We start from the raw sequence: 24110 nt of genomic DNA, 5'->3' as shown, positions 1-24110 counted from the left end.
CGGTTGGCGAGGGGCCACATTTCCGCCACGTGACCCCCTCCGGCACCCTGCGGGCTGAAGCGCTGGCGTCACCGGCCTGCAGCCCCCGGCGGGTCCCGAAGTTCGACTTCCCCGCCCCGACCAGGGGCAGGTCCTGGGGAAGTGGCTGCCGAGGGGACGGCCGGGCCTGGAGGGGCGGGGCCGGGGCTTGGCTCCGGGCTCCCGAGGCTCCGCTGAGAAGCCGGGCGGCAGCAAGACCGCTTCTCCTCAGCCGCCGAACTGGAGTTGGAGGTGGAACTCCGTGGGGCCGGGGCCCCGGCTGCCGGGCAGCGGCTCCTCGGGGCCCAGGCCGCGGCGGAGAATGAGGCGGAGGCGGTGGCGGTGGCGGGTTCCAGGCGGGGCCGCCAGGCTGGAAGCGTCCTGCGCTGGTTCATCACCGTGATCCTGTGTGCTGCCTTCCTGGGGCTGGTGAGAGCCGGGGCTGGAATCCTCCCAGGCCGGGGCCTGAGCAGGCGTCCTGCAGAGAACGCCGGCTTCTGAGTTCGAGTCTCACCTCGGCCACTTGCAAACTGCGTGACCTTGGGCGCGTTCGTCTGCCCCCAACCTTAGTTTCTTAATCTGAAAAATGGGCACACTGCTAATGTTCTAATGTTGGAGGGTTATTGTCAAGTGCGAAATTGATTTTCCTAGTATATTTATCAGCTCCAGCAAACCTTCCTACTTCTGCGTGGGGTGGGGAGTAGATGCGAGGGGGTATTGCCAGGTCTATAGGCCCTGCCCCCCATGAGCCCACGCAGACCCCAGATTATTACACAAAGCTGCTTTTCTGGTATTTCCTCTTCCTTGCCTGACCAAGGTCAACCAACCCCTTATCTTTGCAGAAGGGGGAAATAGACCCAGAGAGGGAAAATGACTTCCGGACCACACAGCTGGTTTTTCTTTTCTTTTTATTTTATTTTATTTTATTTATTCATTTGATAGAGATCACAAGTAGGCAGAGAGGCAGGAAGACAGAGAGGAAGGGAAGGAGGCTCCCTGCTGAGCAGAGAGCCCCGATGCAGGGCTCGGTGCTCGATCCCAGGACCCTGCGATCATGACCCCAGCCGAAGGCAGAGACTTTAACCCACTGAGCCACCCAGGTGCTCCCACACAGCAGGTTTTAAGTGGTGGAGGCAGGAATAATGTGTTTCTTATTCTGCCCACAATCCTATGTAAAACAAACTTTTACATCTTTCAGTGTTAGATTCGAGCAAACTACAAGACTAGAAGAGCCTTTTGACAAACCCCTTGGCTGCCCCATGAGTCCCTAATTTCTGGAGATCCTCTCACCACTTGTAGAGACTTGCGATCCTGGGGTTTTGGTAGGGTGAGTCAGTCCCTCTGAGGAGAGTCACTTCTCAGTCCTCTGAGAAAGTCACTTAGCATCTTTCACTTGAGTGACAATGGATTCCTAGAGTATTTTGATTTGAAAAAAAGAAAAATCATTGCAGATGCTTCTTGAGCCCTCACCTGTGCTAGGTCCTGTTTTAAGTGCTTTGCAATCAGCAAGGAATTGGATTGCAGATGGAGCTCAGCCTTCGCCCCATGTACCAGTGCTCGCTCTGCCCTTAGTCTGGGACAGCTCTGGCTTGGGCAGGATGCAAACCTGTATTTTGAGCTGTCCAATTAGAATGAATTATTTTTGACGCATAGACTCATTAGAAATATCCAATAAATATTTTTAGTGTCCAAAAAATATTCTCTGATGGCTTGGGGTTTTCTTTGAAGAGAAATACAGATTTAGAAACCTTTGAATTGTCTATTTCCTGTGTACTTTGGTGTATCAGAAGAAGGATACCATGTGCATCCAGAAATATTGCTGTTTTGACAGCATCAGAAAACAGGAATGCTGTTTTGATAATTTAAATTTTTATACTGGTTTGATAATTTAAATTTTTAACATCAAATTCCTGTGTTAATATAGTATATTTCAAACTGCACAAAACTATTTCAAAAACAATTTTAATGTTATATTTCACTGTTAATACAAGAGGCTTTTGTGGTATTGTTCAAAAAGGAAACAAAATTGCAGCAGAGTGCCAACAAAAATTACTTTTTTAAACTTGAGAGTCATTAAACTAGAAAAACAGTAGGATTTGACACACCAAATACAGTGTCCTATAGTTTTAGGAGTCCTAGTACTGTCATCCTGAATTTTTCCTGACTGTGAGGTTTAAAGTGATTCCCTACATTTCACTGAAATCCCTTTCTCCCTTTTTATTTTTTAATTGAATTTAATTTTTTAGAGGTGGGGGAGGGGCAGAGAGAGAGAAAGGGATAGAAAGAATCTCAAGCAGGCTCCAAGCCCAGCTCTATCTCACATCCCTGAGGTCACGACAGAGCTGAAATCAGAAAGAGTTGGCTTCTCAGCCGACAGCCACCCAGACGCCCCTCCTCCTCCCTTTTTAGTAGTGAAAAAGGCTACCACACAGATAAACACTATCTTTTTTTTTTTTTTAACGATGTTTTATTTATTTGTTTGACAGAGATCACAAGTAGGCAGAGAGGCAGGCAGGCAGAGAGAGAGAAAGGGAAGCAGGCTCCCGGATGCGGAGCTCCATCCCAGGACCCTGAGGTCATGACCTGAGCGGAAGGCAGAGGCTTTAACCCACGGAGCCACCCAGGCACCCCAGATAAACACTATCTTAATGATTATAAATAAAAGACTTTGTCTTTCTAAATTTCAGGGAATGAGTGTTGCAATACTGGGACCGACATTTCAAGATTTGGCAACAAACGTGAACCGCAATATAAGCAGTCTTTCTCTGATTTTCGTGGGCCGTGCCTTTGGATTTTTGAGTGGCTCAGTGATTGGTGGAGTTCTTCTTGACATTTTGAATCATTTTCTACTTTTGGGTAAGTAAAGACCAATTTTAGCTTTTTATGGCTGCTTTCAAGGAATTTACAGTTTGTTTTTAAATGTGAAACATACTATGGTTGACAACTCACATGGGTAGTGTTCTGGTGTACTCAGTGGAAATCGGGTTTCCTTGGTGCCTGTTTTCATCTCAGCAGTTACCGGGAGTCTGTGCGGGGCTGCTCTGGAAATTTAGATTAGCCCTAGAATGTGTTACTATCTTTAGCCTTCCTGACCATCACTGTAATTTAGGCACCCCCCTCCCCGGGATCACGTACTAGTTGTCCAAAGAACTCTGCTTGTCAGGGTTTAGGGCACATCTTCTGGGGCCAAGAACGTAGGCTAGAATGAATTCCTTGAACCTGCCCATTCTAGGCCCTGAACTGAGGGGAAGTACTGGGGGCCAGATGACGCAGGCTAGAGTTTTGTAGCTGCCCCATGTTCATGATTCCTCCAGCCTTCTCTACCTCGCCCTTCAAATAGATGCCAAAGCTTTTAACTTCCTCTTTTTTGAATAGAGAGACACGTTTAAAGAAAATCTGAATTAAAGTGATAAAACTGCTTTGGAAGTAAGAAGAACTAATCTACTGTTGTTGATGAATAAATGAATAATTGCTCAGATTTCCAAAGTGGGTTGAGAACATATTGCTCTCTGGTATTTCCCAAGCTAAATTACTTAATACATTTCTACTACAAAGTATCTTAGCTGCATTTTGGTTTTTTTTCTCTTTAATTTTTTACCTCATATCTTAAAGTCTCCTTTTATTTATTTATTTTCTGATGTATTTATTTTGATTAAAAGTCTTTTTTTTTTTTTTTAAAGATTTTATTTGACAGAGATCACAAGTAAGCAGAGAGGCAGGCAGAGAGAGAGGGAGGCAGGCTCCCCGCTGAGCAGAGAGCCCTATGTGGGGCTCGATCCCAGGACCCCATGATCATGACCTGAACTGAAGGCAGAGGCTTTAACCCACTGAGCCACTAAGCCAAAGTCTCTTTTTAAAATAGGAAATATCTAAATATATTTGAGTTGTCAGTTGTCACTTTGCCCTGTAGTATATGGTTTGATTATTAGCAGTGCTAGAAATGTACTTGTGTTAGATTACCTTATATTTTATAGTCCGTAAAGATTATGAGAGCTTGTAAAGGAAATAACCGTTTATAGACGCTGAATCTCTCATCTACTTACTATTACTCAATTGCAATTTGACCTACCTTGCATTTATGGGAGTTTTTATGATGTCGACTTGATTCATGACTCTGTGTGTGAATATTGTTTCTTATAGCTGACTTTCACCTTTCTTCTCAGGAGTGTCAATGTTGACTACCACAGTTGGTCTTTATCTTGTTCCGTTTTGTAAGACAGCAGTGTTACTGATTGTCATGATGTCCGTCTTTGGTGTCTCAGCTGGCATTCTGGATACAGGTCAGTGAGCCCTGCGGGGTCATCTCTGGGAGTAGGGACTTCCTACAAGAAAAAGTAGAGCAGATGACATCAAATTGTCATTTGCATTGTAAAATGACACCGACCTACTGCATTGCTCATGGGGTCACCGAGTCAGAACCACCCTCTGGCAACTACTCTTCCTGCCAAGTAGGGTGCCTGGTTTTGAGTAAATTTAAAGAATTCTGTTTAGTGAGGGATTATTGGTTTGCAGTATCCAAACAGGAATGGGTCCCCCAGGTGGGTAATTATGGTGCAGGTGAGTGGGTTTTCATTTTGGGATAGAACATGATCAATGTAGTGTGGGAGGAATTGATGGCTTAATAGGTTAAACTAACTTTGGAACCATATTTGGCTGAAGAATCATGGAAGCAGCTATCCAATTTAAAAAGCACTCTGCCTTTTGAACTAAGAGAAACCTGTGCTGTGTGTTTTTTTCCTTCTCTCTCTCTCTTTTTCTCCTCCCTCGCAAAAAGGCCCTGCCTTTCTACAGGAGATCCTCTCCATGGGTCTTTTTATCTTTTAAAACCTACTAAACAGTATACTTGGTATTTGTCCACCCCTAAGACCAGCTCTCTTCTTCCCCTGCTTTATTGTCACCTGATAGAGTGGGGATATTTTATGCTTTAGGCTTGGGTTGGTTGTGAAATTATGGGATAAGTTGTATGTTTATCAGCAAATATGTTAAAGAGAAAGAAAACACACTTGATGCTTCTTGCCTTTCGCTTTTGTTTCCTGTAATGGGCCCAGCAGAATCCTACAGTGTTCAGGTTTCTGAACGTGTGTTTTGCATCTGCTATTTACATAAATAATTTTCCTCAACAGGTTATTTGGTAATTTGGCCATTATCTGATTATAACATATGTATTTAAAATGTTTATAAATAAATAAGTAAATATCCATCTATCCATCTCTTTCTCACCCTCCCTACCCCCTGCCAGCCTCGTACGAGAACGGTCTTGTAAAACGCACTGGGCCAATGTGCCTGGCTCTAGGATGTAGTGGTTTACTAGCTTGTAGAATCACATTTGTATGTGATTTTTTTCCAAAGCTCAGAGTTCTCCCGTGGTGGTAGGTTAGAGTCCTTTAATCATAAAATCGACTGAGTTGCCACATTGGATGACTGAGAATACCTTAATCCTTGTGCCATGTAAAACAGACTCCTCTTCCTTAGAGTAATGAACTATTTTTTGCTAAGTTACTATGATTAAATAACTTTCCTCATCTTTCATTGGTAGGTGGTAACGTCCTAATCTTGGCTATCTGGGGGGACAGAGGAGCCCCCCATATGCAGGCCTTACACTTCAGTTTTGCCTTGGGTGCCTTTTTGGCTCCCTTGCTGGCTAAGTTGGCACTGGGCACGACGGTGTCTGCTGAGAACCGCACAGAGGATGACTCTAACCATCCTGCCCTCAACCAGTCATCTGAAGCTGACTCAGAATCTGTCCTCGGAGTACCTGGCAATATGAATCTGCTGTGGGCGTATGCTGTTATCGGTACTTACGTCTTTGTAGTTGCTGTCTTTTTTTTGGCGCTGTTTTTAAAGAAAAGCTCAAGGCAGGAAAAAGCAAAAGCCTCTGCTCAGAGGTCTCGAAGAGCTAAATACCACAATGCCCTTCTCTGTCTCCTTTTCCTGTTCTTCTTTTTTTATGTGGGGGCTGAGGTCACATACGGCTCTTACGTTTTCTCATTTGCGACCACCCATGCTGGCATGAAAGAAAGTGAAGCGGCTGGGTTGAACTCCATCTTTTGGGGGACCTTTGCAGCCTGCAGGGGCCTCGCAATCTTTTTTGCTACGTGTTTACAACCCGGAACCATGATTGTGTTAAGCAACATCGGCAGCCTGGCATCGTCTTTACTGCTGGTGCTTTTCGACAAGAGCCCGGTTTGCCTCTGGATAGCGACGTCAGTGTACGGGGCCTCGATGGCAACCACGTTTCCCAGTGGCGTTTCTTGGATTGAGCAGTACACCACCATCCACGGGAAATCTGCAGCGTTTTTTGTCGTCGGTGCCGCCCTGGGAGAAATGGCTATTCCTGCAATAATTGGAATTCTTCAAGGACAGTACCCGGATTTGCCTGTAGTTTTGTACACCTGTTTGGGGGCATCGTTAGCCACCACTGTTTTATTTCCCGTGCTCTATAAATTAGCCACCTCACCTCTCCATGCACAGCGAAAAGGGCACAGGAAAAGCGAGGACCAGAAAGCTTTGCTGTCCAGTTCAGAGCTAAATGACTATGAGGAAGACAATGAAGAAGAGGAGGCAGAAAAATGGAATGAAATGGATTTTGAAGTGATTGAAATGAATGATACAATGAGGAATTCTGTAATAGAGACATCTAGAAGTATTTTGACGGAGCGCTTAGCTGAAGTCTCCGGACAGTCCCACGCCAGCACAGTGGTGTTGCAGTCCCCTGTGAATCACCTTGCAAGAAACCAGGCAAAAAGGGACTAACACCTGGAGAAGATGGATTTTTCTGACCTCCTTGAATAATCTCCAGCTCTAAAGAAGCTAGGCAGAGCAGAGCATTAACAGATTATCAACATGCTTTGGGGAATCAAAATTTCTAGGTCAGAGTATAGCAAATGCTACAAAGTTTTGAAAGGTTCTGTAATTCCAGAATTTTCCATAAAGAACAAATGGTCTCGTATGGCAGGATCTTATTGTGAGGCTGGTGTTTGGCATGTGCCTGATTAGGTAATGTTCTACGGTCTCTACCCCTCAGAGCACACAAGGAAGGTGTTTGTAGTTGAGAAGCTGGGTGCTGTTCTCATAGAACGAAACCATCTAGTAGTTGAATCGATGAGCAGAGCAAGTGGTCAGTCATCAGTATTCTACCAGGGAAGTAGAGGATTGTCGTTTCATAAAAGAGCAACTTTGAAAACGGACAGAGATTTTTTATTAATTGCTTTGCCCTCCCTGTAGTGTTGCACGGGAGAATGGTGATGCTTCGTTTGATTTCTGATTTCTATGAGGAGAACACAGAACCTTAGAGACATGGCTTCATGACTGCTGCTTACTAGTTTTGGGGCCCTATGCTCAGTCCCTTCACTTAAGTAGGCCTGGTTTATCTGTCTCCTGATACAAAATTCTATTAGTGACAATGAGATGATTTTCAAACCAGGAATCCATCAGTTTCAAAGTTTGTACAAGAAAAAAAATGTTAAAAAAAAAATTCGTGCAAGGTGTCTGTTAGAAATTAACGTAAGTGCCATCCACTCTTCTTTTCAAATGAGAAGTGAAACAAAGTGATAGTTTTGAGAATACTACTGATTATGAATACATGTCAATTTAAGAGACTCTGTGTTTAATAATTACCCGCGAAACACATTTTTCAGTACTGTGTTCCATCAGCTCTAAGATGCGTTTTTTTTTTTTCACATTTGTAACAGCTCTGAAATCAGAATAGGTCTTAAAGCCCGTGGTCACTTAACAGTTTTGTGACAAAATTTAATCGACAGTTACCCACATACATATACAAAATCATGTTGCATGTTACAATCGGCATCTTACAGTAATTCATTCAATTATGGAGATTTTTACTATTTTTACAGATATTTTCAAAAAAGTTATTTTTATATGCTGATTTTCTTGATGTTCAGGTGGGATTTGGAGATGCAGTGTTCTGACTTTAAAAGCTATTTGAGAGTCGCTGTGTTAGTAGTGGGGTCTACCTTAGTAACGAAGTCTGAGTCTGGGCCTTGCTCTTACAGGATTTGCTCCTCATCGAGTCTGGCTGGTAATCACACCGTAGGCGCTGTCAACTAGGCTGCTAGTGTCATTTACAAGGACCTATATTTGGAATATTTCTGTTACCCTCCCCCCAAGCCCCGCCCTCACACAGGGTTCTTCCTTCCTGAGTTTGAAGTACCTGGGAAACGAAAATAATGATTAGAAAGGGGCTTGGTGGCGTAGGAGTCGGGGATCACAAAGGGTACTTCATATGAATGTGGCAAAGCTGGTGCGAGCTCTCCTTTGATAAATGACTAGCACTGATGACAGCTTGTGTTTACTTGTCTTTACCATGTTTTATGGTGAATAGTGTTTCATTTCTACCTGCTTGCAGTATGTTTGCTTTCTCTTGTTTATCTGATTTCTGTGAATTTGCCTTTGTTTTTTCTTGAGTGAAATACAGTATCATTTTCGACCACTGCCCATTCACCTTCAATACCTTCCACAGTGTGGGTTTGTGTATAACCTAACAATTTTGGAGAGGGCTGGTGGAGAAATGAACAGGAAAAACGTATTCTTCTTGCTCGTTTTGTATTGTACTTTTCTCTTAGCTACGGCTTGGAGACCACCTGTATTCCATTTACTGCTTTTTCTCAGGTTGTTGGAATTTAGGCAGTAGATGCTCTTTGGCAGCTGGGAAGCTTGTTAGAACAGGGATTCTGTCTGCAGCGTCTGCATTTAAGGGGTAAAAGATGCAGCTCAGGGAGAGAAGGATGATAAGAAGAACATGGCAGAAAATTTGGAAATCCACACTGGAAAATCCACTAGCGTTCCACAAACAAAAATGTGAATGGCCATATGAGATTGTAGGTGTTGTTAAAGTTTGACGTATTTCCATATTGGAAGGATAAGACTTTGTACAATTCCAAGAATTAGCATTCATTCTAATTATCAGTCCTTAGATAAGTGTCTGCTGATCTACAAGAACCAATACTGAAGTTTTCTATTGCTGAATAACAGATTTAGCAGTTTACAACATTATTTTTTTTTATTAGGCTCCATGCCCAGTGTGGAGTCAAACGTGGGGCTTAGAACCGTGAGATTGAGACCTGAGCTGAGATCAAGAGTTGGTCGCCTAACTGACCAAACAACAGAGACTTTTTTGTCTCACAGTTTCTTGAGTCAGAAATTTGGGTACGATTTCACTGGGTCCTCTGCTCAGGGTCTCGTGGGGCTGCAGTCAAGCTGTTGGATAGAGCTGTGCTTCTTTTTGGAGCTTAGGGTTCCCTTCTAGGGCCATGTATGTGGTTGACAGTATTCATGCTGTGGTAGGCTCAGGTCCCCATTTTTTCACTGGCTGTGAGCTGCCTCCAGTCCCAATTCCTAGAACCTTCCATAGTTCTTTTGCCAGGCAGCCCTCTCGTAGATCTCTCACAACATAGCGGCCAATGGGCCAGCAGGAGAATCTCTCACCTGAATCGGCTAAGCTGGAGTCTTCTTTAACACGATGTAATCACAGGAGTGGCATCCCATCACCTTTGCCATATGCTCTTGGCTAACAGCAAGTCACGGGCTCTACCCAAACTCAAGGAAAGAGACTAGTACAGAGATGTAATTCCTTTGGGGAGGGGTCACCTTAGAGTGTGTTTGCTACACTCTGATACTCACAAAACCAAGGTTCAAGAGAACTAAAAAGTTTGGGCTGGGGACAAGAAGCCCTTAGCAGTCATCGAAAGTGATTATAGGTACTAAACTGAGTGAGCTAGTGTGGGTGTGGAAGGCTCCCCAAAGGCCAGGCCAGTGGATCGGGTGGAGGAGTTTCTGTGGCGGGGCAGTTGTTGGGCTAACTCGGAATTAAGCCTTTATTCCCTCTTGACATTTTATGTTCTTTCCCACTGTGCTTTTAACTTGCTTAAATGCAGCTTCCAATGAGAGGAATAAGTAAATTTCAGTTTAGTTATATTTTCATAGTAAAGTCCAAGAACACTTGGAGAGCATCTTTCATTTACTCTTATGTTTCATAGAAAAATCCTTTAAAAAAATCTGTTTTTGTCATAAAAGTAATGAAGGTATAAAAAAGTCAGCTGGAAGATTAGGGAAGTACATAAAAATATAAAGGACAAGTATAAGTAATTTATGCAAAGTTTTTATTGATCTGTTTTTTGAAGTAAGCTCTTTACCCAATGTGGGGCTCGAACTCCTGACGGACCTCAAGATCAAGAATAGTATGCTCCATCAGCTGAGCCAGCCAGGCGCCCCTGGATAGGTATTTTATAATTCTAGACACCTAGAAAAGTTCTTAACATTTCTCATCAACATAATTTCCTGGGTAAAGGAGTAAAAAAAAAATTCCCTCCTATCGGATAAAGTTTCAGAAACAACTTGAATTTTGTGTTCAGAGTGCACTGCCACTGCAGCTGGTGGACTGGTTATTAGTTTGAAGAACTGTAACTTATTTAAAAAAAAAAAAAAAGCAGGGGGCGCCTGGGTGGCTCAGTTGTTAAGTGTCTGCCTTGGGCTCAGGTCATGATCCCAGAGTCCAGGGATCGATCCCAGCATCAGGCTCCCTGCTCAGTGGGGAGTCTGCTACCCCCTTTTCCACTCCCCCTGCTTATGTTCTCTCTCTCTCTGTGTCAAATAAATAAAATCTTAAAAAAAAAAAAAAAAAAAGAAACCTAATTGATCAGTGGAGTAACCCTCCTGAAACTGTGAGAGCCCTGGGTTACATGTGAAATGATTTCATTTCAGGTAGAATCATTGAATAATCAGGATAGCTTTCTCATAACCAGAACTTTTGGTTTGCCATAGCACTGTATCACTCCTGCCACTTTAAAGTTATTACTAAAACAGAGCTTAAAGTTTTTAATGGAAGTAGATAATTCCAGTAGTTCTTCTGGAATACCTTGTATCAGTGTCTGTGAAGTGCCACTTGTTTTCTTCATAGTGCTGTGGATGTGTTTGGATACGTGAACTCACGGATATTATGTGTATTTCATATTTTCCTATACTGTGGGGGTACAGTGGGGGTTGAGGTGGTAGAGAAGGGATACAAAAAAGCTTAAGATATTGTTCCAAGCTTGTTAGAAATGGTCCTTTTTTTAATTGAAGTTTTTATCACAACTATTAGAGATTTACATGCAGTTGTACATAGTGTTTTTGTTTTTTATAAATCTCTGAGCGAGAGCTACTTGCTCAATCTGGAGGGTAGAGAACTTGGCCAGTGCTTCTCATACATTAATGTGTTTTTGAACTCTTGTTAAAATATAGATGCTAATTCTGTAGTGCCTGGGATAGGGGCTGGGAGTCTCCATTTCGAATAAGCTCTTACCTGATGGGGAGCTATTGGCCCATGGACTAGGCACATTTTGGGTAGCAAGATTCACTTTTTTGAGAGGGCCAAATTCTTTGCTACTTTTGGGAATTCAGTTTGTTTTGTTTTAGCTCTTCTGAATCTGACCCTAAATCTGTAGGAGTCTGCGGTTCCCATGCGCCCCCTCCTCTCTCTTATACCCAAACCCTAGGACACTGTTCAGAGTTTTCTTCAGTCCTTTCCATTTACTGCATTGGCTGTTGAACATTTATTTATTATGTCTGTTGAATGTCTCCTACTTGGCAGTCTCTGTGAGAGGTTAACACTGGTGAAAAGATCAGAAGTTTCCTACCTCCATGGAACCTACCCTCTAAAGCAGGACTGTCCAGTAGAATTTCCCACAATGATGGGAACATTTTATACCTGCACTGCCCGGTAGCCACTGGTCACATGTGGTGAACTGAGCCCTTGAAATATGGCTAATAGAAAATGAACTTTTTTTAAAAAAAAAAGATTTTATTTGGGGCACCTGGGTGGCTCAGCAGGTTGAGGCCTCTTCCTTCGGCTCGGGTCATGGTCCCAGAGTCCTGGGATCGTGCCCCAAGTCAGGCGCTCTGCTCAGCAGGGAGCCTGCTTTCCCCTCTCTCTCTGCCTGCCTCTCTGCCTACTTGTGATCTCTGTGAAATAAATAAATAAATAAATAAATCTTTAAAAAAACAAAAAAGATTTTATTTATTTATTTGACAGAGATCACAAGTAGGCAGAGAGGCAGGCAGAGAGAATGACAGGGAAGCAGGCTCCCCGCTGAGCAGAGAGCCCGATGCGGGGTTCTCTGAGATCATGACCTGAGCCGAAGGCAGCGGCTTAATCCACTGAGCCACCCAGGTGCCCTGAAAATGAACTTTTAATTTAAATATCTACACTAGCTGGTGACTGTCATATTGGATAGCATAGGTCTACCAGAAGAAACCAGGAATCAAACAAATAATCACCCAGCATGTTTCCAGGAAGGCTCTATTTTCTGTTAGAGTAGAAATTTTCAAGTATCGGGTCAGAAAAGTTGGGCTAGATTGCTTCTCAGATGGCATGATATAAATTATCATGGCACTTAAGGAAAGGGCTGGTTTTACTTGGTCTTGATGGTAGAAAGTTGTGCTTAGTCATCTGGAAGAGAAGGTTTGTCTTTCCTAGTGTGTCAAGGAAGCAAACCAAGGCTGGTCACATTGTTTATCAGGAGGATTTAAGCTCTTTGCCTCTATGCACTTTGACCGGTTGGCATCTGAGCAAGGTTGCACATGGATTTTTATTTAGCTATAAATAGTTTCATATTTGATGAGTTAAAATCTTATAACATTACATTTTTGCAAAGAGAATTTTCCTATATTTTCCAGTATTATTTGGTGGTTGTCTTAATTATGTGTTCTCGTGGCCTGTACTTCTGCCTTGTTCATTTCTTTCAATCCTTGCAGGAAAGATCCCCTAGGTTCTTGCACTATGGCTGCTAATTCTTATTTGTTATCTACCTTTTGGCTTATATTTTTAATTGTAGAAACCTTTCGTGTCTGGTCTCTGGCTTTATGGCAACTTGCTTTTGATGTGTTTGGTTATGTCAGTTAATGGATGGCCTGGACAAGTGTTAAAGTTGTTTGATGACATGAGTGACTTAAGGCTGTGGGCTTGCTTATTTATTTATTTATTTATTTGACAGAGAGAGTGAGAGAGCACAAGCAGGGGGTACAGTGGGGAAAGAGAGGGAGAAGCAGACTCCCTGCTGGGCAGGGAGCCCAACACGGGGCTCGATCTCAGGACCCTGGGATCATGACCAGAGCCGAAGGTAGAGGCCTATCCGTCTGAGCCACCCAATTGCCCCAGGCTTTTTAGCTACTGAACAACTTGTGAGGTTACAACGTGCTTTTAAAAGTTATTTTTAGGGATTCCCCGGTTGTTCAGTCCGTTAAGCGTCTGCCTTCTGCTGAGGCCACGATCTTGGGATCCTGAGATTGAGTCCTGCATCTGGCTCCTTGCTCAGCGGGGAGCCTGCTTCTTCCTCTGCCTCTGTCCCTGCTGGTGTACTCCCGCCCTCCCTCCCTCTCTCTCTTTGACAAATAAATAAAATCTTAAAAAATAGAACAATTATTTTTAATTGTGATTAAATAGACATAACATGAAATTTACCATCTCAACCATTTTTAAGTGTATAAATTCAGCAGCATTGAACACATTCCCATTTTGTGCAACCATCACAGCATCATCCACAAAACTTAAACTGGCACCCATTAAACTGTGACTCCCCATTCCATCCTCCTCCCAGCCCTGACAACGATCAGGCTCCTTTCTGCCTCTACAAATTGCGCTACTCTAAGTACTTCATATAAATGGTATTACACAGTGTTTGTCCTATACCTGGCTTATTTCACTTAGCATGTTGTAGCATGTGTCACAGTTTCCTTTGTAGGGCTGAGTAATAGTCTTTGGAATGCCTGCTTTGTTATCCATTTACCTGCTATGGATACTTGGGTGGCTTCCACCTTTTGGCAATTGTGACGAATGCTGCTATGAAAATTAATGTCCACGTATCTGTTTGCATTTCGGCTTTCATTGGTTTTGGGTATCCCCCACAAGAGTGATTGTTGGATCATATGTTCTGTTTTTAAATTTGGGGGGTACTTTCATTATTGGGCTTAGATAATATTGTCTTAATCAGTTTTCCCAAAAAAAAAACCAGGTATAGGAAGAGGCCAGAGGAGCCCATGCTTTTGTTAGTATTGGTTCAAACCCTAGGCAGAGTTTTAGCCCATTTTAATCAACTTAGTATCACCCGTATACTGAGTAGATGAAAGGTTTATCAGACATCTACCTCAAAGTTTGCTTACAGTTTTTATTCAGTCGTTGAGCAAGTGTCGGAGAATTTACTTTGTTTGAAATCCTACTTGAGATGAAACTAAACCTGTGCCGGTTGGAGGTTGCCCTTCTAGACGGTTTTCAATCCGTTTTGATCTGGGGGGGCTTAACGAGGTGGGGTTGGCCTCGGAGATTGCTTACATCTGTACTTAAGACCACTCGCACCTTACATGGCTTTGTACAATGTAAAAGCTTGTTTGAATAAAATATTGATATAAATAAATATTGATGTTGGTTTAAGATCAAATTGGTGTTTCATTTCATGGGTGCTAAAAATGGATCTGACATCTCTCCAGAAATTAGTCAAGAATATTTCTAGATTTTAGATTGTGGGTGTTCTCATATGTATGTGGTAGTTATATTGAGTTCCTAAAGTGTGAATGGTGTATTATTTTCATGGCACGTGGGTATTTTAGAAATGACATGTAACATCTTTGATGTCTAACATTTCTGCCCCTTTGGTTTCTCTTATGTTTATGATCCAATTTCTAAGTTTATGAGTCTGCTAAAGAAGCTTTTGCTAGCTGGGTATTTTAATCAGTATTTTACTTGAATAATAATTCCCTAAGTAGATGATTACAGTTATGTCTTTGTTTCAGAATGGAAAAGAAGTTTTCAAAATTGCGTGTTAAGGAGAAACTGGGGTGTTTCTTCTTCTTCCCTTCTATACAGAACCTGCAGCTGAAGACTTGCTGTTAGTGACCACAGCCCTTTTTTGAAACAGTTGTCGGGAGAATCTGGTTCAATGCTTCTAGCTCGGAGCATGGCCCACGTGTGCAGCAACCTCTCCACCCTCTTCGCACTTTACTGGAGTCTCAGGGAAAGATATTTTTAAAGTGGGAGGAAACTAAATGGCACCCGATCTCCTGTCTTACCTGAGCAGTTAGTAACGACACCGTAGGTGTCCTTATTTGACTGCTGCCATCTCTGCTTGCAGTGATCTAAGTTTACAGCCGTGCACCTTGCCCTGGGCAGGGATCTTCTTGTACCCTCGCATCATGCCACGGACTCATGCTTGGCTTTTTCTGGCTCCCCCTAAACACAGAACCCTAGACGCATTGGCACTGAGCCAGATGTGATGGGATTTCAAGTGTTGCTGACTGTACTATCCAGGGGTCCCCCCAAGCTTTCCCTGAGGAAGCAGGGGCTGGGTGTCTGGTTTACAAGGACGCAGACATGAGGATTGGCCGGGGCTCCTGCTACCAGCCACTGGAAAAGAGAATGGTTTCGGGAACGGAATTTTTCTTTTTGCTCACTCTGGCAACCATTTCATTCTCTCTCTTTTGGCAAACTTGAATGGACCCTATAGAACCCACGATAAACCTCATGTGTGGTGTGATGGGTAAGTGTGGGACCCAGAGTCTTACCAGCCCGAACTGGAGTTTTGACTCTGGCACCGATTACCTTGGTCACACTCCTTACTCTCTTGGCCTCTATTTTCTTTCATGGGGTAGGCAGTGAGACTTCGATGAAATAATGTTTGTAAAGCACCTAGCATATTTCATCGTACATCATACATACATTTTCAGGCTGAGTCGTGTTGCTCCCCCTTCCCCCATCCCTATGTTGAAGTCCGAGCCTCCGCAGCCCAGCCTGAATATTTGGAGAAAGGGTCTTTAAAGAGGCAGTTAAGCTAAAATGAGGTCCTTGAGGTGGGTCCTAATCCAACCCGACTGGTATCCTTATAAGAGGAGGAAATCTGGACACAGACTGGCACAGACGGAAGATCAAGTGAAGACGCAGGGAGAAGATGCCGTCTGCAAGCCAAGGGGAGAGGCCACAGAGGAAACCAGCCCTCCAATGCCTTGCTCTCAGACTTCTAGCTTCCAGAATCCTGGGGAAGATTTCTGTTGTTTAAGCCACCCAGTCTGTGGTACTTCGTTTTGGCAGCCCTAGCAAAGGACAAAATAAAGTGGCCACACGTGGGAAATTTTATTCATGAAGTACTATTTACTAACGTAGTAAAAGAGGCCAATAACAAAAGGGAAATAATAAGAGCTTTTAATAACTGTGGTTAGGAAGGCCAGGAGAGACACCCTGATTAAACTAATAAGGTTATGGGTCACAAGAACAGTGAGTTGTCCCGACACATCAGTAAGAAGACCTGCCGCTGAGGGGCACCCAGCTGGCTCCATTGGTTAAGTGGCCAACTCTTTTTTTTTTAAATTAACATAAAATATATTAATTGTTTCAGGCATATACAGGTCTGTGATTCATCAGTCTTAGACAATTCACAGCACTCTCGGTAGCACATCCCTCCCCAATGTCCATCACCCCGCCACCCCACTCCCTACCCCCCTCCACTCCAGCAACCCTCAGTTTGTCCTGAGATTAAGAGTCTCTTATGGTTTGTCTCCCTCCCAGTCCCATCTTGTTTCATTTTTCCTTCCCTTTCCTCCAAGACCCCCCACCCTGCCTCTCAAATTCCTCATATCAGAGAGAGCATATAATTGTCTCTCTCAGATTGACTTATTCAAGCATCCAGTTCTTGATTTCGGCTTTGGTCTTGATCTCAGGATCCGGGGATCTCAGCCCTGCATCAGGCTTCTTGCCCTGAAGGGCTTCTCGACATCCTCTCCCTCTGCCCTTTGTTCCTTCCCCCACTTGCGCGCGCGTGCGCGCACACACACACACACACACTCTATCTCTCTCTCTCTGTCTCTCTTATAAATAAATTTTAAAACAAAAAAACAACCCAGGAAGAAGAAGAAAATGAGTGGCTGGGAGTTCACACAGCTCGCCTGGGGAGCTCTCTGCTTGGGTACTGTGCAGAGGACAGACTTCTTGGACCCAACCAAATAGCTAAGATAAATGGAGCGCCCTAGCAACAGAAGAGTGAGAAACAGCAAGAGCACATAATAGTTTTTAATGGATATTATATATGTGCAATAATACAATCAGATCATACAAAGGTAAATTAAAAAGTAGATCTTTTTCACCCTTAACTCCAACCCCCATTAAAGCAACCATTCTTATTGTCATTTCTGTGCATCTTCTAGAGATGTCTGTGGATCTACAAAGAAAGGTTTATATGTTTATGTACATATATAAAATAAATATAAATTAATATGTTATTTATTTTTATTGAGAAATAATTGATATGTAATGTTGTATTAGTTTTAGGTGTACACCATAATGATTTGATATATGTATGCATTGCATTGCATTACCTAAACCACTATAGGTTTAGGTAACATCCATCACCACATAGTTAGAAAATTTTTTCATGTAGTGAGAACTTTAAAGATTTATGGGTTTTTTTTTTAAGATTTACTGTCTTAGCAACTTTCAAATATACAATACAGTATGGTCAACAACACTATACAACCCCATGACATTCTAACTAGACGTGTGTATGTTTTAATACCCCTTCACTCATTTTGCACACACCCTACCCATCACCTCTGATAACCATCAATCTGTTGTCTGTATCTATGAGTTCAGGTTTGTTTCTTTTTTTTTTTTTTTTTTTTTTTAAAGATTTTATTTATTTATTTGACAGAGAGAGATCACAAGTAGGCAGAGAGGCAGGCAGAGAGAGAGAGAGGAGGAAGCCGGCTCCCTGCTGAGCAGAGAGCCCGATGCAGGACTCGATCCCAGGACCCTGAGATCATGACCTGAGCCGAAGGCAGCGGCTTAACCCACTGAGCCACCCAGGCGCCCCTCAGGTTTGTTTCTTAAACTTTTTAAATTAAAAACATTTTTTGGATTTCACATATAAGCGATTTATTGTACAGTCTAGGCCTTTTCCTGTCTGACTTATTTCACTTACCATAATGCCCTCAAGTTCCAATGATGTATCATATGGCAGGATTTACTTATTTTTATGGCTAATATTCCTGTGTGTATGTGTGTGTGTATCACATTTTCTTTATCCATTTATTGTCAGTGAACATTTTCCATGTCTTGGCTGTTGTACATTTTCTAGTTCCTTGAGGTATAAATTTAGGTTGGTAGGGATCTTTGTTGTTTTTAATGTAGTTATTTATTGCTATGAATTTCCCCATTAAAACAACTTTGGTTCCATCATTAGTTTTGGTATATTGTATTTCCATTTTCATTTGTCTCGAGGTATTTTAAAATTTCTCTTTTGATTTCTTCTCTGACTCATTGTTCAGTAGCATGTTGTATAATCTCAACATATTTGTGAATTTTCTATTTCCTTCCTGTAATCAATTTCTAGTTTTATACCATTGTTGTCAGAATAGACACTTGACAAGAAGTCAGTCTTTTAAAATTTATGAAGACTTGTTGTGGCCTAATATCTATGCTGGGGAATGTTCCATGTACATTTAAGAAGAATGTGTATTCTGCTGATTTTGGGTGGAATATTCTATAAATGTCGTATGTTTGGTCTCATGAGTCATTAAAGGCCAGTGTTTTCTTATGGATTTTCTCTCTGCATGATATAACCATTGATGGAAGTGGGTAATGAAGTCCCCTACTATTTTTTTATTGCTCTCCATTTCTCATGTTAGGTCTTTTAATATTTGCTTTATATATTTAGGTGCGTGTATGTTGGGTACATAATATTTACAAATGTTACATCCTTTGTTTGACCCCTTTATCATTATATAGTGGTCTTTGTTTTTTATTAGAGACTTTGTTTTAAAGCCTATTTTGTCTGATGCAAGTATAGCTAACCCAGCTTTATTTTGGTTTCCATTTGCATGGAATATCTCTTTCAGCCATTTCACTTTCAGTTTGTGTGTGTCCTTAAAGTTGAGGGAGTCTCTTGTAGGCAGCAAATCATTGGGTCTTATTTTTTAATCCATTCATCCACTGTGTGTGTGTGTGTATGTGTGTGTGTGTATTTAAGTATGCTCCAAGCCCAGTGTGGGGCTTAAATTCACAACTCTGAGATCAAGACTTGCATGCTGTAGTGACCAAGCCAGCCAGGTACTGTCCCCGTGCACCGATTTTGTGTATTTTGATTGGATATTTTAGTTCATTTACATTTGAAGTAGTTATTGGGGGGCGCCTGGGTGGCTCAATGGGTTAAAGCCTCTGCCTTCGGCTCAGGTCATGATCCCAGGGTTCTGGGATCAAGCCCTGCGTTGGGCTCTCTGCTCAGCGGGGAGCCTGCTTCCTCCTCTCTCTCTCTGCCTGCCTCTCTGCCTACTTGTGATCTCTGTCTGTCAAATAAATAAATAAAATCTTTAAAAAAAAAGTAGTTATTGGTAGGTATGTACTTATTGCAGTTTTGTTAATTGTTCTCTATTTTGTAATTCCTTTGTTTCTTTCCTTGCTTTGTGATTTGATGATTTTCTGCAGTAGTAGCCTTAGATTCCTTTCTTTTTAAAATTTTTTATTTTTTAAAATTGTGTTCAATTAGCCAACATCATTAATTTTTAATGTAGTGTTCAACAATTCATCAGTTCAGTATAACATCCCTATTAAAGTGCCCATCACCACACTCCTTTCTTTTTTTAAACAATTTTATTTATTTGAGAGAGAGGAGGGGGAGGAGCAGAGGGAGAGGCAGAGAATCTCAGAGACTCTACGCTGAGTGGAGAGCCCTACATGGGGCCCAAGATCATGAGCTGAGCAGAAACCAAGAGTCACAAGCCTAAGTGATGGAACCACCAGGAACCCCAAATCCCTTTATCTTTTCATATTTAAAATATGTTTTGGCTTGTGATTACCATGAAGCTTACGTAAAACACCTTATTTTAAGGTGGGCAGCAAAGCAAAGTTTTTTAAGCAATTGTAAAGTTTATTGAGTGATGGTACAAAGCTCCCAAAGAGGGAGGGAATCTGAGATGTTTGCCCCTTATTGTCATTTTGATTTGTATTTCCCTGCTGATAAATGATGTTGAGCATCTTTTCATGTGTCTGTTGGCCATCAGGATGTCTTCCTTGGAGAAATGTCTGTTCATGAGTTCTGTGCATTTTTTAATTGCTTTGTTTGGTTTTTGGTTATTGAGTTGTATAAGTTCTTTATAAACTTGGATACTAACCCTTGATGTGATGTGTCATTTACAAATATCTTCTTCCATTGTGTAGGTTGCCTCTTAGTTTTGTTGATTATTTCCTTTGCTGTGCAGAAGGTTTTTCTTTCAATGTAGTTCCAGTAATTTTTTGCTTTTGTTCCTTTTCCCTCAGAGGATCAATCTAGAATAAAATTGCTATTGCTGATGTCAGAAAAAATACTGCCTGTTCTCTCTTTTAGGAATTTTATGGTTTCAGGTTTTACAATTAGGTCTTTAATGTATATGGTGTAAAAAAGTGGTCCAGTTTCATTCTTTTGCATGTTGCTGTCCAGTTTCTCCATTGTTGAGGATACTGTCTTTTTTCCATTGCATATTCTTTCCTGCTTTGTCAAAAATTGACCATATAGTTGTGGGTTTATTTCTGAGCTTTCTATTCTTTTTTTTTTTCCTTTTCTTTTTTTAAAGATTTTATTTTATTTGAGAGAGACAGACCATAAGCAGGGGGTGGAGCAGAGGGAGAAGCAGGCAGAAGCTTAACCAACTGAGCCACCCAGGCCCCCTGGGTTTTCTTTCTGTTCCATTAATCTTTGTGTCTGGTTTTGTGCCAGTACCATACTGTTTTATATTACTACAGCTTTGTAATATAACTTGAAGTCTGGGATTGTAATACCTCCAGCTTTGCTTTTTGTTATCTTTTTTTTTTTTAAGGTTTCAAGTTTTTATTTAAACTCTAGTTAGTTAACATATAGTGTAATGTTCAGTTCAAGAGTAGAATTTAGTGATTCATCACTTACATATAACACCCACTGATCATTGCAATAAATGCCCTCCTTAACACCCAAGTCCCCTGAATTTTCTTTTCAAGATAGCTTTGGTTATTCAGGGTCTTTTGTGGTCCCATCGGATTATTTCTTCTAGTTCTATGAAAAGTGTTGTTGGTATTTTGATAGGGATTTTATTAATTGCATTAATCTATAGTGTAGATTGCTTTGGGTAGTATAGACCTTTTAACAGTATTCTTCCAATCCATGATCATGGACTGTATAGAAATACAGATATATATATTTCTATACTGATATAGAAATATCTTTATGTCACCTTCTGTTTCTTTCATCATTATTTTATAGTTTTCAGGGTACAGGTCTTTCATGTCTTTGGTTAGGTTTATTCCTAGGTATCTTTTAATTTTTGGTCCAATTGTACATGGGATTGTTTTCTTAATTTCTATTTTTGGTCCTTCATTTTTAGTGTATAGAAATGCAGTGGATTTCTGCATACTGATTTTGTATTCTGTGACTTTACTGAATTTATTTATCAGTTCTTGTAATTTTTTGATGGAGTCTTTTGGGTTTTCTATATAGTGTCATGTCATCTGCAAATAGTTTAAGAGTTTTACTTTTTCCTTACCAATTTGGATGCCTTTTTATTTCATTTTGTTGTCTGATTGCTGTGGCTGGAACTTCCAGTACTCTGTTGAATAAAAGTGATGAGTGTGGACATCCCTGTCTCATTCCTGACCTTAAGGAAAGGGCTTTCAGTTTCCCTATTTCAGTTTCAGTTCCCCATTATGGATTAGGTTAGCTGTGGGCTTTTCATAGATGGCCTTTATTATGTTGAGGTATGTTTCATCTAAACCTACTTTTGTTGAGGCTTTTTTTTTTTTTTAAATCAAGAATTGATGTTGTCCTTTGTCAAATGCCTTTTCTGGATCTATGGAAATGATCAAATGGTTCTCATTGTGATGTATCATTGATTGATTTGCAAATATTGAACCACCCTTGCAACCCAGGAATAAATCCTACTTGATTGTGGTGAATTATTTTTTAAGCGTATTGTTGGATTTGGTTTGCTAATACTGCGTAGAGGATTTTTGAGTCTATATTCACCAGAGATATTGGCCTAGAGTTGTCTTTTTTTGTAGTGTCTTTAGCTGGTTTTGGTATCAGAGTAATGCTGGCCTTACAGAATGCTTTTGGAAGTTTTCCTTTATCTTCTTTTTTTTTAGAATAGTTTGAGAAGAGTAAGCCTTAACTCTTTAAATATTTGTTAGAATTTGCTTGTAAAGCCATCTGGTACTGGACTTTAGTTTGATGGGAGTTTTTTGATTACTGATTCAATTTCTTTGCCGGTAATTGGCCTGTTTAAATTTTCTATTTTTTCCTGTTTCAGTTTTGATAGGTTATATATTTCTAAGAATTTATCTACTTCTTCTAGGCTGTCCAATTTCGTGGCATCTAGTTCTTCCTAATACTCTTATAATTGTATTTCTGTGATGTTTGTTGTTATTTCTCCTCTCTCATTTGTGATTTTATTTATTTGGAGCCTTCCTTCTTTTCCTCGATAAGTCTGTCTAGAGGTTTATCAGTTTAATTGATTTTTTTTCCCCCAAAGAACCAGCTTCTGCTTTCATTGATCTCTTCTGTTGGTTTTTTAAAGTGCTGTATCATTTATTTCTGCTGTATTATTATCTCCCTCCCTTTGCTGGTATTAGGTTTTGCTTGTTGTTCTTTGCCTAGCTCCTTTAGATGTAAGGTTGGGTTGTTTATTGGAGATTTTTCTTGTTTCTTGAGGTAGGCCTGTATTGCTATAAATCTCCCTCTCAGAACTATTTTTGCTGCATCTTAAAGGACTTAAACTGTTATGTTTTCATTTTCATTTGTTTCCATGTACTTTTTAATTTCTTCTTTTATTTCTGTTTGGCCCAGTTATTGTTTAGTAGGATGTTATTTAACCTTCATGTATTTGCGGTCTTTCCAGATTTTTTTCTTGTGGTTGACCTCTAGTTTCATAGTGTTGTGGTCAAAAAAGGTGCATGGTCTTCTTGAATTTGCTTGTTTTATGGCCTAATATGTGATCTATTCTAGAGAATGTTCTGTGTGCACTTGAAAAGAATGTGTATTCTGCTGTTTTAAAATGGAGTGTTCTGAATATATCTGTTAAATCCATCTGGTCTAGTGTGTCATTCAAAGCCATTGTTTCCTTGTGTGGTGTGTACACATGTGGTGTGTATATATATATGTATATACATACACACACACACACACCCCACATCTTCTTTATCCATTCATCTGTTGATGGACATCTAGGTTCTTTCCATCGTTTGGCTATCGTGGACATTGCTGCTATAAACATTGAGGTGCTCATGCCCCTTCGGATCACTACATTTGTATCTTTAGGGTAGATACCCAGTAGTGCAATTGCTGGGTTGTAAGGTAGCTCTATTTTCAACTTTTTGAGGAACCTCCATACTGTTTTCCAGAGTGGCCACACCAGCTTGCATTCCCACCAACAGTGTAGGGGGATTCCCCTTTCTCCACATCCTCACCAATATCTGTTGTTTCGTGACTTGTTAATTTTAGCCATTCTGACTGGTGTGAGGTGGTATCTCACTATGGTTTTGATTTGTATTTCACTGATGCCAAGTGATGTTGAGCACTTTTACATTTAGATATCTTCTCTGCAGAAATGTCTGTTCATATCTTCTGTCCTTTCCTTGATTGGATTATTTGTTTTTTGGGGTGTTGAGTTTGATAAGTTCTCTATAGATTTTGGATAGTAGCCCTTTATCTGATACTACATTTGCAAAGATCTTCTCCCATTCTGTCGTAGTCTTTTGGTCTTGTTGACTGTTTCCTTTGCTATGCGAAAGCTTTTGATCTTGAGGAAGTCCCAATAGTTCATTTTTGCCCTTGCTTCCCTTGCCTGTGACATAGTTTCTAGGAAGAAGTTTTTGTGGCTGAGGTCAAAGAGGTTGCTGCCTGTGTTCTCAAGGATTTTGATGGATTCCTGTCTCTCACTGAGGTCTTTCATCCATTTTGAGTCTACTTTTGTGTGTGTTGTAAGGAAATAGTCCAGTTTCATTCTTCTGCACGTGGTTGTCCAATTTGCCCAACACCATTTGTTGAAGAGATTGTCTTTTTTCCACTGGACATTCTTTTCTTCTTTGTCGAAGATTAGTTGACCAAGAGTTGAAGGTC

The 24110-nt window shown here is 41.2% G+C and overlaps 2 protein-coding genes across 2 annotated transcripts in view; one reads left to right on the top strand and one right to left on the bottom strand.

The window, feature by feature from the left end:
• Positions 1-25: 25 nt before the first annotated feature.
• On the top strand, positions 26-7616 carry MFSD4B (major facilitator superfamily domain containing 4B). Its single transcript, XM_013056709.2, has 4 exons — positions 26-447; positions 2706-2874; positions 4182-4298; positions 5555-7616. The coding sequence occupies exons 2-4, from the start codon at positions 2709-2711 to the stop codon at positions 6769-6771; spliced, it is 1500 nt and encodes a 499-aa protein (XP_012912163.2). The 5' UTR covers positions 26-447; positions 2706-2708; the 3' UTR covers positions 6772-7616.
• Positions 4223-24110, bottom strand: part of REV3L (REV3 like, DNA directed polymerase zeta catalytic subunit) — a 216175-nt gene continuing 196287 nt past the window's right edge. The window contains exon 32 of the mRNA XM_045080200.1: positions 4223-4340. Coding sequence (XP_044936135.1) covers positions 4254-4340 — 87 coding nt within the window. The 3' untranslated portion in view covers positions 4223-4253. The remainder of the gene's footprint in view (positions 4341-24110) is intronic.

This window comes from Mustela putorius, unplaced genomic scaffold (assembly GCF_011764305.1).
Source record: "Mustela putorius furo isolate JIRA1106 unplaced genomic scaffold, ASM1176430v1.1 tig00000450_pilon_pilon_pilon, whole genome shotgun sequence".
In the NCBI taxonomy this organism is placed as follows: domain Eukaryota; kingdom Metazoa; phylum Chordata; class Mammalia; order Carnivora; family Mustelidae; genus Mustela; species Mustela putorius.
Note: the sequence above shows the minus strand (reverse complement) of the source record. Positions and strands in the feature narration are given on the sequence as shown.

What these genes read in the sequence shown, in the direction of transcription:
- MFSD4B (XM_013056709.2), top strand. Translation starts at nt 2,709, where the DNA reads ATGAGTGTTGCAATACTGGGACCGACATTTCAAGATTTGGCAACAAAC. An exon ending in GAATCATTTTCTACTTTTGG is followed by an intron (nt 2,875 to 4,181) that starts GTAAGTAAAGAC and finishes CTTTCTTCTCAG; the next exon opens with GAGTGTCAATGTTGACTACC. An exon ending in AGCTGGCATTCTGGATACAG is followed by an intron (nt 4,299 to 5,554) that starts GTCAGTGAGCCC and finishes TTTCATTGGTAG; the next exon opens with GTGGTAACGTCCTAATCTTG.